At 35.9% G+C, this 12,272-nt stretch overlaps 2 protein-coding genes across 3 annotated transcripts in view; one reads left to right on the plus strand and one right to left on the minus strand.

Annotated features, from left to right (window-relative positions):
- The window catches only part of LOC138697681 (V-type proton ATPase catalytic subunit A), a 33,493-nt gene extending 28,013 nt beyond the window's left edge, over positions 1-5,480 (minus strand). The window contains exons 1-2 of one of the 2 annotated variants that reach the window (XM_069823177.1): positions 5,337-5,480; positions 706-791 (exon numbers count right to left, since the gene is read on the minus strand). In XM_069823177.1, coding sequence (XP_069679278.1) covers positions 706-784 — 79 coding nt within the window. In that variant the 5' untranslated portion in view covers positions 785-791; positions 5,337-5,480. Of the gene's footprint in view, positions 1-705; positions 792-5,327 lie in introns of both variants that reach the window. The other variant, XM_069823253.1, reaches the window with a different exon arrangement.
- Positions 5,481-6,173: 693 nt separating this feature from the next.
- On the plus strand, positions 6,174-8,677 carry san (Probable N-acetyltransferase san). The gene is made up of 4 exons (XM_069823051.1): positions 6,174-6,332; positions 6,468-6,604; positions 6,946-7,132; positions 8,207-8,677. The coding sequence occupies exons 1-4, from the start codon at positions 6,325-6,327 to the stop codon at positions 8,397-8,399; spliced, it is 525 nt and encodes a 174-aa protein (XP_069679152.1). The 5' UTR covers positions 6,174-6,324; the 3' UTR covers positions 8,400-8,677.
- The last annotated feature ends 3,595 nt before the right edge of the window (positions 8,678-12,272 follow it).

A 12,272-nucleotide genomic window follows, 5' to 3' on the forward strand; every position in this document is an offset into this window, starting at 1 on the left:
AATTCCTTTGATATGTTACCCAGGAAAGTCGAATTCATTCTTTCATTCGTGTACATGGTAAAAGATTTCATTCACAGATGCATTTTGGATGATTGTTTTAAAAATACAGTATAATACAAAGTTACCTCTAAAAAATATTTTAAAAAATGAAATTAAAATAACGAACAGTAAAAATAAAAAAAAATAAAGTAAAAAAGAATACTAAATAGTTACAGAAACTCAAACTCAAGACCTTACGCACACAAGATTACATTGTTATGCATTCAATTTTATCAGTTCCAGACAACTTACAACAGAACCTGATAACACTGTTTTAAATCTTGTAACTCCAAACCCCACAACTGTGCGATTTTTATAAAAACACGACTTTTCCCTTCCCTGTCGTTCTCAATAGACATAACACTGTTGTAAAAATGGTTGACAGTTCACGCCTATAAAGATGTGTTTGAATCTATTCTTCAAACTCCATAACTTGGTGTGAATTTCATTAGAATGACTTTTCACCGCATGACAAAATGAGAATTTATTTAAACTGATCTGACTGTCTACGGAATTTACACAAGCAAAAAGTTCAGTAATATTACAAAGAAGCAGCAGCAATATTGCACAGAACACACTTCTGATATGAAGAGGGGCAAGCAGAACATGGATCAATTACAGAAATCGTAACAATCAGACAACATACAATGAGCTGACAGCACTCACCGGGTCCAGACACTGCGAACACGTATCCGTACTTCGACTCTCGATCCTCATCTTGCATCTGCGGCAGGCCTGGCGACATCTTGCTTCTGCAAAGCAAACAAGACGTACACTATGACCACCAATCTTTTAGGAACATTTGCTTTGAAATCATTACATCAAAGTAACACGATTGGAATTACTTATCATTCACCAGTTAAAACCTCAGTTTTACATGCTCTTCAGGTTAATTGGAAATAAGGTTAATATGTTTTTCGAAGACAAATGAAAATCATTCTTTAATTCGAAACTAGCTATATAGGCCTATAAAACTTTATTCTGAATAACACAGATCCCATCTATGGTAATTTGCTGGTTGGTCCCTTATTCGAAACTAGCTGTATAGGCCTATAAAACTTTATGCTGAATAACACAGATCCCATCTATGATAATTTGTTCGTTGGTCCCTTATTCGAAACTAGCTGTATAGGCCTATAAAACTTTATGCTGAATAACACAGATCCCATCTATGGTAATTTGCTGGTTGGTCCCTTATTCGAAACTAGCTGTATAGGCCTATAAAACTTAATGCTTAATAACACAGATCCCATCTATGGTAATTTGTTCGTTGGTCCCTTATTCGAAACTAGCTGTATAGGCCTATAAAACTTAATGCTTAATAACACAGATCCCATCTATGGTAATTTGCTGGTTGGTCCCTTATTCGAAACTAGCTGTATAGGCCTATAAAACTTAATGCTTAATAACACAGATCCCATCTATGGTAATTTGTTCGTTGGTCCCTTATTCGAAACTAGTTGTATAGGCCTATAAAACTTAATGCTGAATAACACAGATCCCATCTATGGTAATTTGCTGGTTCGTCCATCTTTTGCTTGTTGGCGTGATTCAAACTAATTATCTGCTTCTGCTTTTACTTCTACAGATGTAGTGTTTTGAGAGTTTCTCCCACACTCTCGTCAGTAATTCAGGAGATGTGCTGTGCAAATGCGTGTTCAACATCCATAATACTAAACAACTGATTCATCGCATGTCATCTGTCTGTCTACAGTAATAATATCTCAACAGATTTTATTGTTATTCAGTATCTACAAGTCAATTCAAAAGGAATGATGCGCATGACAATCATTTTTACTAATACATCAAAGGATGTCTATTTAAAAAATGCAATTTACTAAAACTGGCTTTTATATCTTTACAATTCTTTTTATATAAGAACCATATGACCAAAATGTACACAGAGTTGAAAAAGCAAACTCAGGTGGCCTTGCTCAATAATTTATGTTCCATTAATTGTTGTTTCCTGTAACCATGTATATTAATAAATAGAAGTGAATTTTCACGTCTTGTTATACAGAAAGTATTTATTTTCTATGGATAATTAATAAATGAAGAATAATAACATTGGAAACCATGTTGAGTACATTTTTTTTCATACTGAACAACTGAGTCGCGAAATTTTGGTACGTGAAAGCCTTGCTTTTTAAAAAATGATGCCTGGGACTGTATAAATGAAACAAAGGAATTGATAAAGTTTTATAATGGGATACTGCAGACAAGAAAGCCAAAACAGATTTGATGTGTATTGGTGATTAGTTCAAGGAATTAAAATAAGCATTGCACGACTTCACATGTCTGGTGTAAACTACAAACGATATATTCAAGTCAAAGAAAGCTGCCCACAAGGCTACGAAGAGTTGCGATAACATTCGAGATCGAGTACATCTCTTTGCATTGTGGATCAGAGAAATTTACTAATCTATATATAAATGTATGTTCCGGATACTTTCCGTGTCCCACAGAACTGCTCATTTTCTGATTAAAACTGAAGACTTTCCTTTATGGTATTACATCAACAGTCCCCATTCAACGTGAGTGTCCTCAATCAATAAATATATCTGAAGTGGTGACTCTGATTGTCCCCTGCATGGAATGGCTGTTTAGTTCAGTAAATCAATTTTGATCTTGAACCATGTTTCTGTTCTAATTCATGTTGGCTTCTATCAAGTGCCCCGTAACATCACAGTGAACTATGTGAAGACTGTGAAACAGGAACTAACCCTTACCTTGAAATACCGGTCTGCCAGGCCAGTATGCTATTTTGTGTCTTGAAAATATTTGCAACACGCTTAATATTATGTCTTATCCTTTGAGCTGTGTTTTTTTTTAGTCCTTTAGGGTGCTGTAGTGTGATTGTAATCTAAATTTGTTCAATGTATTGTTGTCGCTGCTTCTTACTGAAGTATGTAATTGTCTGCTACATTTCCCGGTCTCACAGACCGACATATCGTATTAAGCAGTAGTTCATCAACTTCAATATTGTTGTATATATGTTTTGTGTTTAATTCTTTTTCGATAATTAGTTTTTATTAAAATTCTTAAAGTATTGGAGCTAAGATGAGATTTGCCTAAAGTTGTCCTCACCTGGAGATCCGATTTGGGGACTGTTTTACCTTCGGAATATTTATATACTTTAGGACATTTCTCATGATCATTATGGCTAGAAGGTAATTGTTTTTTACTTCGGCACCACATTTTTATGAAGATTAAGTTTTTATTATGTTCCACGGTTATTGAAAACATATCCCACCATGTCAGTTATGCCAACTGATCCAAATTTTCGGAAAAAAATACAGCAACTTCATCTTCGAAGTTGGTGATGAAAATGAAGTAGGCTAGGTGAATGACATTTCGATGATTTTGCCCAAACCTGATTTTTATCATTCCTAGTGCTAATCAGATTGAAACATCAAATTCAGGGTCAGATGACGAGTTGATAGAACATACACATCCCTAATGAAGTTGCCAGTCGTTCTCCTAATACTTCTGCAATAAGATCTTGGAGAAGACAAGTTTGTGTGATACAGCCAACCCCAACGAAACGCCTTCACACAATATTATTCGAGGTCTAACTGGTATTACCACATCCGTTAAAGACTTCCATAGTGCGGCTGCTCCTGTAGACATCTGTAACCTGCTTCTGATTAATCGATAAAAATAAATTATCTTGAATTAAATATGTTTAATTAAATTTATTGTAAAATATGTGTTTACTGATAAAAATATATTATCTTGAATTAAATGTGTATAAATTTCTCATGGGAACAATGAAATATGCCCAGTCTTTTTTTTTTTTTTACTAGGTTAATTTACGACGCTTTATCAACAACTTAGGTTATTTAGTGTCTGAATGAGATGAAGGTGATAATGCCGGTGAAATGAGTCCGGGGTACAGCACCGAAAGTTACCCAGCATTTGCTCATATTGGGTTGAGGGAAAACCCCGGAAAAAACCTCAACCAGGTAACTTGCCCCGACCAGGAATCGAACCCAGGCCACCTGGTTTCACGGCCAGACATGCTAGCCATTGCTCCACAGGTGTGGACTGCTCAGTCTTCTAGACCGATCTTTCTATAAGTGTAATTTTAATGTATCTTTGGGGTTAAAGGTTAAAGTTTATCCAATTTGTACTACTTTCACTTTGAAATTGTTCAATTTAGCTCATCTACAGAAGATATCGATTATGTAATCATTAATCGGAATATTTTTAGTATTATTTGATAGGTCATTAGGTCTACATTCTCCCCCATACGCAGCAGTTGATTATAGATATGCATAGAATGAGTGACTAAGTTACCAATGAAATGGAGATAGGTATGGAAGTTTTCGCGCTTACCTATGACAGTAGCCTATTTACCAAAAATGTGTTCACCACAATAAATAAGGTGGCCTAACCACTAATCTAACCCACGATGCTGTTTTATAAGTCAGCCAGCTTCAAGATGAGATACGAATATGGTTAGTGGAAGTAGGTCACAAGTCACTACTGACTATTACTGAAAGCTGCTTTACTGTTCCCTCAATATACAGTCGCCCACTTTGAAGTGATAATTATATACTGCATAAATCGAGTTTTTTTAATAATACATTCATTTATAATTTTCTACTAGAAACTATTTTCTAACAGTAGACTACAGTTGTGTTCTCATCGTGCCGCACCCCACAGGAGACTTACGCGAATCAAAAATGATGTGTACAACTATTAATACAATTAAATAATCCCTTAAAATCTACAAAAGTTTGCTGTAATGTAAATTATGCTTTACATAATAAATACGGAAAAATTGTCAGCTATTTTACATAAACTTCCCCTAAGAATAAAATGTAGGTCAGCAAACAAATATTAATAGAAATACATTGAAAATTTAATTTAGTTTAAAGAAACCATATTACATCAAACGTATCATAAATAAAAAGTAAAAACCTTCAAGGAAACAAATCATAAAATGATTAGACCTTCAAATATAACAATACGCTACAAATAAGTATTTGACACACACTGTTAAAATTAAAATGTTTAACAAGTAATTAATTACAAACGCTAACATACTACATAAACAAATTCTATATCTAATTTCTCAGAATCTGTGTGTGCTACTTCAACCAGACTTCCACTCCACACCTCAAGACAGAAGACACAGGTTGATAGCCATAAAATTAAAACTATTAAGACAATAAATGCACTTATTTGGGTTGGTATTTGCTTATGACTAAAGCTATATATTTACTTCATAAGCAATTCACTTGCATTGTTTCTTACATACAATATTACAAGAAATTACATAGAAAATATACCTTCAACCTTTTCCAATCTTGCCTACTGAAATCACAAGACTTGTCAGCTGACACTTCACGTAATACGATAGTCATACAATTAACTTGTACACTCTACTTTCAATGTTTACCTTAAATATTCATTTTCGCCTTATCATTGATAATTGAATTTGTAATATTTATTGCTGTAATTTCTTCCATATTAGTAAATTGTAATCTTAAGTACGATACTAAGAAACTTTAAATATCTATATTGATTATAAATATTAACCTCGTTCAGAAATTCAATATATCCCACAATGCACTCGATACGTGGGAAATGGCAACTCAACCGTTGTTACCATAGCAACAGGCCTACCACGCTATGTGACATTCAGTTGTTTTTCCGATCGCAACGCTCCTGTCATGTCCCATCTTTCAAAAAAACAAGTACAGCGAGATGAGGCCGAGGATTCGCCATAGATTACCTGACATTTGCCTTATGGTTGAGAAAAACCTCGGAAAAAACCCAACCAGGTAAATCAGCCCAAGCGGGAATCGAACCCACGACAGAACGCAACTCCGGATCGATAGACAAGCGCCCTAGCCGACAGAGCTACGCCGGTAGTGTGTATATATATATATAATTTTATTAATAAATATTAAATATCAATCCAATTGGCCTACAACGCATAAAATATCCACTGCCACTGGCGATGGGTGGCTTTCAATTTCTGCATGCGTTCTTATTTTTAGTGGAAAAAGGTATGCGCAATTGAATGCGTTTCGTTCAATCTTGCATGCATTGCTTGTTGAACCGTGTGAATGCACCTTATGAGGTTACAAGAGAGCAGAGATTATAATCCTTCAACTGGTTACGAGTTACGATGAGTAGATCCGACTACTTTTGATTATTTTGTTTAAAGTTGGAGTGTTAGTCTACAAGTACCTGTATAAAAAATTTCGTTGTTCTGGTTGAAGTTAGTCTCATTGTGTGTATTGGTTTTACCGAATACAGTAAGGTGGCATTATGACTAGGTAACTTAATTTTGTAAGACATTCATTACTTCAAAGAATGATCATGTAAATTTGGAATGCAATGTGTAAAGTTCTAGGTTAAGGTAGTACTATTACAAACATTTCGGCTTGTTGATCTTTACTTTTTATTTGCAGGTCAAAAATCGAATTGGGAGACGTAACTCCACATAATATAAAACAACTTAAACGCCTTAATCAAGTTGTATTTCCTGTTTCTTATAACGACAAATTCTATAAAGATGTCTTAGAAGCAGGGGAATTGGCCAAACTAGGTAGGCCTATTATATTGACGCTGTTCATTCATTGCATGTACCTGTAGACTTTTTATTGTAAATTTAGAAAATAACGGGGAAAATTTTAGAACACGGATTGCACCTACCAAATTATGTCTTAAAATACTAAAAAGAGCAGATTTGTCTGCGTTTGTCGAATGCGCATCATTATATTTACGAAAAGGCACTTTTCAGTGCCAATAATTTATTTTGTGTGCACAAGGTTGGAATTTTGAAGTAAGAGGGGAAGGCTGCAGTCCGTGTTCTGGAGTTTATCCGGAATGATTAAACATTTTGATTTGCTATGTTCCGGAGGTTCGTTTTACTTTGTGTGTTGACAGCATACTACAATGACATCGTAGTAGGTGCTGTGTGCTGTAGAATCGACACGTCGGAGAACTCGAGGCGGCTGTACATAATGACGTTAGGATGTTTGTACCCTTACCGAAGGCTCGGAATCGGCTCGAAGATGGTAGAACATGTCCTCAAGTATGTCCACGCCGATGGAAACTTTGATAGTATTTTCCTGTGAGTAACTTATAGCAAGTTTTCAGTTAATGAGTTGTTACCGTTACAGATTGCGAGATTATTCAGAAGAGCTTTTCATTGCTGGTGAACTAGGCAAAAAATCACAATCAAGGATTTGTTAATCAGCAAGATACGGCTCTTCTGAACTGTAAACAGGGTGTGCACATTCTGGTAGTGAGAGAAGTTAACTTTGGTCTTGGAAAGTCATGGATGTCGTACTAATTCTTTAAAAGTTGGGGAAATTTCCAGTGATGAAACTCGAGGAGAAAATGTTATGCTTTAACCTGCCATAACCCAAGTCATAGTAACATTTGTTTTTCAAGTGAATTCAAAAGGTCACTTCGTATCAATTCACTCTTACTTCTGCTTCAGTTAAAATTTGTTAGGGCCTAAAGGTTTTCATTGTTAAAGCTTGAGAAACAATACTATTATGCCTAAGCAGTGTATATTTTCCATGTATCTTATTTCTAATCTCTTCAGTGACTGCTCCTAAAATCGGAGTCAAAACTTTTGGGATGACTTGGTAATGCTAGTTTTCTATCCTGAAAAAAGTTATTTGCAGTGTTATTGTTGGCAGCCATTCAACTTTTGCTGTGTTGGTTTCTAATTAAATAATTGTTTTGTAACTTGCATTAAGTTTGTAAAATAAATATAAAAAATTGAAAAGAAAAATGACATCCAGAAAGTGGAGGGAGCTAGGCCAACCATGGGGGTTTCCTTGCTTTCTTTTTACTGGAAGAAAAAGAAAATCATTCAGAGCACAGAGCTTAACATTCTTCATTCAGATCAGGAGAATCATCAGGTATTAAATTAACCTCTCATCTCGTAAGCATGAAAATCACGTCAGGTTCTCACAAAAAATTTGTGAAGCCACCTTATGTCTTGATTTTAATGTCGGGATTGTTGAAAATAAGATTTTGATACGATTGTGTTTAATTTCTTGGTGAAGAGAAAGCCTCTTCGTACATTGATATCTTTTTGATGAAGGCATTTTGAATTGCTGTGTTTTCAACCAACCTGTCTTACTTCTGCAGGCTCAATTTCGTTTCGTATAATGTACTTTGTTATTTCTAGGCATGTCCAGGTGAACAACGAGGGAGCAATAGATTTCTACAAGAAGTTCGGCTTCGAAATCGTAGAAACAAAGGAACACTACTACAAGCGGATTGAGCCAGCCGATGCTCACGTGTTACAGAAGACGTTGCGGCCTAAAATCACGAACGGTGACGTGAAAACAGGAGAAGAAAAGAAGGACAACGAGAAATAATTGAGTTCAACTGCATCGTTAAAAACTTGTACCTACGTCAGTTTATTGCGAATGTAATTCCATTGTTTTCATTCCCCCTGGTTTCCATTAACAACAAAATTCTAGTGAATCACATTGCTCCAGTGCAAGAAGGAAGCCTCCATGAACACATCGTCGTGTCACTTCTTTTAAATGCACAAATGGATTGTAACATGGCCTTGATTGGTTTGAGTTTCTAAACTAGCGCTGTGTAAGACACTTTTTATAATAATTGATGGAAATACATACAAATGTTGCAAGTTGCGTTGTTCTGCTCACCCCTTGTCCTCCAACCCCTAATTATCATTGTTTCACATTCTTGATTTTTACAAGGAAAGACTTATGCAGATTGTCGAGGGCACAGATCTGATCTTATAGTATACAAAGCAGCCATGGCTGGCTTACTTTCAAGCAATACATAGCATTTAAATTTTGCATTTGTCAGGGAAAATCATAGTGAGATGTATAAGATGAGCACAAGGCAGATGGTGACATCACAATGGTGATACATTTGGATTTTAAGAAAGAGGACACTTGAACTTATCAGATGTCTGGGTATTTCCCGACGAGATATAGAAAGAAATAGTATGGACGAAATATTAAACCAAAACAAATAAATAAGACCCGCAACATTTCAGCATTAAAGCAATACACTCACTAATGGATTATTATGCAGGTAGGTTTACTCAGCACTTCACTGGGTTTGCTACTTTCTTACGTCTATCTTTAATTTATACAATATTTTCCTTTTATAATAAATCATTATCCTATAACACGTTTCTGCTTAAAGTACACATTCTTTGAAATTCAGAAGAAGCTAAGTGTCCAGGCCAAAACCAGACGTCTGGTCACATTTAGGGTGGTAAAGAATTTTTATGAAGCAGAGCAGATTGTCAGTGATGGAGAACAGCTGATGCCTCTCGTTTGATAATGTAGGGCTGCTGGACACTCATTCACATGAAACTTGTTGCTGCAAGATGGGTCCCAAGATTGTTTTTATTTTTTTTTTACTAATGGCAGGCACTCGAATTTCGTCATTCACTCAAGCGCCACCTATTGGACAACATACCAAAGTTTGTAGTTCTTTTAGCTGCCATGAAGGCATCCTTGGTGCACCATAAGAGGCGAACTATTTACACCATGCAATGATGGAATGCCAGTAGGGGAAATGGCAAACCTACTACCAAACAGTCTGTCCATCACAAATTCAAGGTGAACCTGGCAGGATTCGAACCTGGGTTACCAGTGTGGAAAACAGACATGCTAGTCATTTGCTAACCGTGCATTGGTCTCAAGATGGTTAAAACAGACAAAAGTAGAGGTGTGCAAGCATCTCCAAGATTGCCTAACATTTGTAATAACAGCAAACAATACTCCCTTCATCATAAACTGCAGTCCTCCATCTAAAAGTCATGTAGATAGTAAGGTACATCCAACATGAGAACGCACAAGACTGATTTCTAGACAACGCTATTGTTCTCACTCATCACATTTCAATAACAGTTAGGTGAGAATGCAGCACTAATTTAGACAAGTCCACACAACTGTTGTGTACATTCTCAGATCACAACCACGTGTTTGTATAAGCATAAGTACGAAGTTTGATGCTAATAATAGCTGCTGAAAGGAATTCATAAATCTGAGATTTAAAATTGAAGCATTTAGTTTCATAAGTGCACAGTACTAGGTTTGTGGAAAACAAAGAAAAAACATTTGAAATGTAAATTTAGACATTTATTTAGGATATTGTGTGCATCATATTACTTCTGTTAGGTGACAAAGAGGGCTGAAGATGACTCATATCCTATTCATTACAAAATTATTAAAGTCTCTTGTAAAACGAAAGTAGCAAAAGGGTCTATGTGTCAACTCAGAAAAACCCAACATGACATTAGAACATATTTCAACCTTCGGGGGGGGGGGGGGGGGACATTTTGAAGCCATTTAACAATGAGAACACACAAACATTCACATTAAAAGATATGGTAAAGGAACAATGAAGAAAATATAACCAAAGTAAATGACCTTAATGTCATTTTTGTTGGTTAGGAAAAACTGTACTTTTATAAGTCTGTAGCTGGGGCGTGCACTTTAATGTCCAAGTAAAAACTTTTTGCTTCTTATGGAATGTATGGGACCATATTTTCGAGGGGTTTTCCCTTGCCCTGAATTTTTCTTCCGCTTTGTGAAATACACAAACTTCCTTCACCTCTCTTCCTCTTTTCAAAGCATTTTCCTTCATTTCAGGAGATTCTTCGAGTTTTCTTAGCAAGAGTATCACGCGACACACAACAAATCCCTGTACCACTGATCACGCTGTTTTACAAAATGTTAATAGCAACATGGCAGGTAATGTGAGCTGCTGGAGATAAATTGGTACTAATATAGTTTTCGGTATGAAATTCATTGGGCAGGGCACATGGATCCATTTAGAAGTATTAGCTGTAAAATAATGATTTTGGTTCTTAGACCCTTATAAAACTAAATGCTTCGATTGAGAAAAGCAAGGCTCTGAAATTGGAGTCGGTAGAAATCTGTATATTCCACAGGCTTGAAAACATGTGACAGAACTTGTAAGATCGGTCTGCATCAAAACAGTGAGTGAAATATCACTACAAAGTCATTAATTTGTCCCTCTAGAATTTCACTTTCACAGGCTGGAGAGTTAAACTCTTTGGTACCATGCAGTTCTAGAAACAAATTCAACAATTTGGGACATCTGGCCGAAATCTACGGCTGACCACTAGGATCCAGAATACAAAGCAGAGGTTAAATTAAAAATACAATATGATTGCGGAGAGAATACGGAACAATGATGAATTTAAAAATAAAGTACAGTTTGAGTTCGGAGAAACATGAGATGAAAATACATTGAAGAGTAATGAGATGAAGTGAAAAAAGAATTATATACTATTATACAAGTGATTGTGTAGAATGGATAATGAATCTCTCAATACCATTAGACAAAATTTGTTAATGTCCTCATTGTTCTTTATCAAGGCCACCTGTGAAATCGTGAGTGTACCTTCTGAATCCCCATGGAGAATAATCTCTCCTCACAATTCATCTATGATAGAGAATTATACTTTTTAAACTTGCAGCCATGAAGTCTGAAGATGTTCCTTGAATCCTGTTCAATTGCAGAAGAGTTCTTGTTAGGATTTTGACAGAAAATCTTCCAAAGGATTAACCAGATTACACAACCACTTTTCCTGCTGTAGTGCGGTTAACCTGGTTCCTGGCTAGTATTCACCTCAGCTTCACAGTTTCTGCTTGAATGTTTGAAGGCAGTTCTGACAATTTCGGACAAGTAATATGAGAATACGTTCACAATAAAATTGTAGCCCTTCTCAAATGTGTCTGCTTGGAAACTGTACAATAATTCCAAGACTAAGGGAGGTTTCTCACTGTAGCAACTCTCAATGCAACTACAGCAGTGCGAGCGAACAAGCTGCGATTGTTGCGGTTCAGAGCCACTCCTCGCTAAAAGGAGGTACATTATATTGTCGCCTGAATACAAGAACTAGGTAACTTGATTTTTCATATTTTGTGACATTGCCTATTTACTTATTTATTGCACTAAGGAAAATGTCTCGTTTTCTTTTACCTATTTGTTATATTGGAAAATAGATGTCGCGGTATCGTTCGATCAGTTATCTAGATCCTGGATTACATTTTGTGCGATTTTTGCTATGCTATAAAAGAGGTAACAAAAAAACGCAAATTTCGAGTTACCTAGTTCTTGCATTCACGCGACGATGTATATGCCAGCTCCAGACTGTATTCAATAGCATCTGTTATTAGAACGTGGCCCCTCTGCGATGTAACCAATAGGGTGCTACCCAGCACAGGCAG

This window comes from Periplaneta americana, chromosome 1, assembly GCF_040183065.1.
Source record: "Periplaneta americana isolate PAMFEO1 chromosome 1, P.americana_PAMFEO1_priV1, whole genome shotgun sequence".
NCBI classification, from domain to species: domain Eukaryota; kingdom Metazoa; phylum Arthropoda; class Insecta; order Blattodea; family Blattidae; genus Periplaneta; species Periplaneta americana.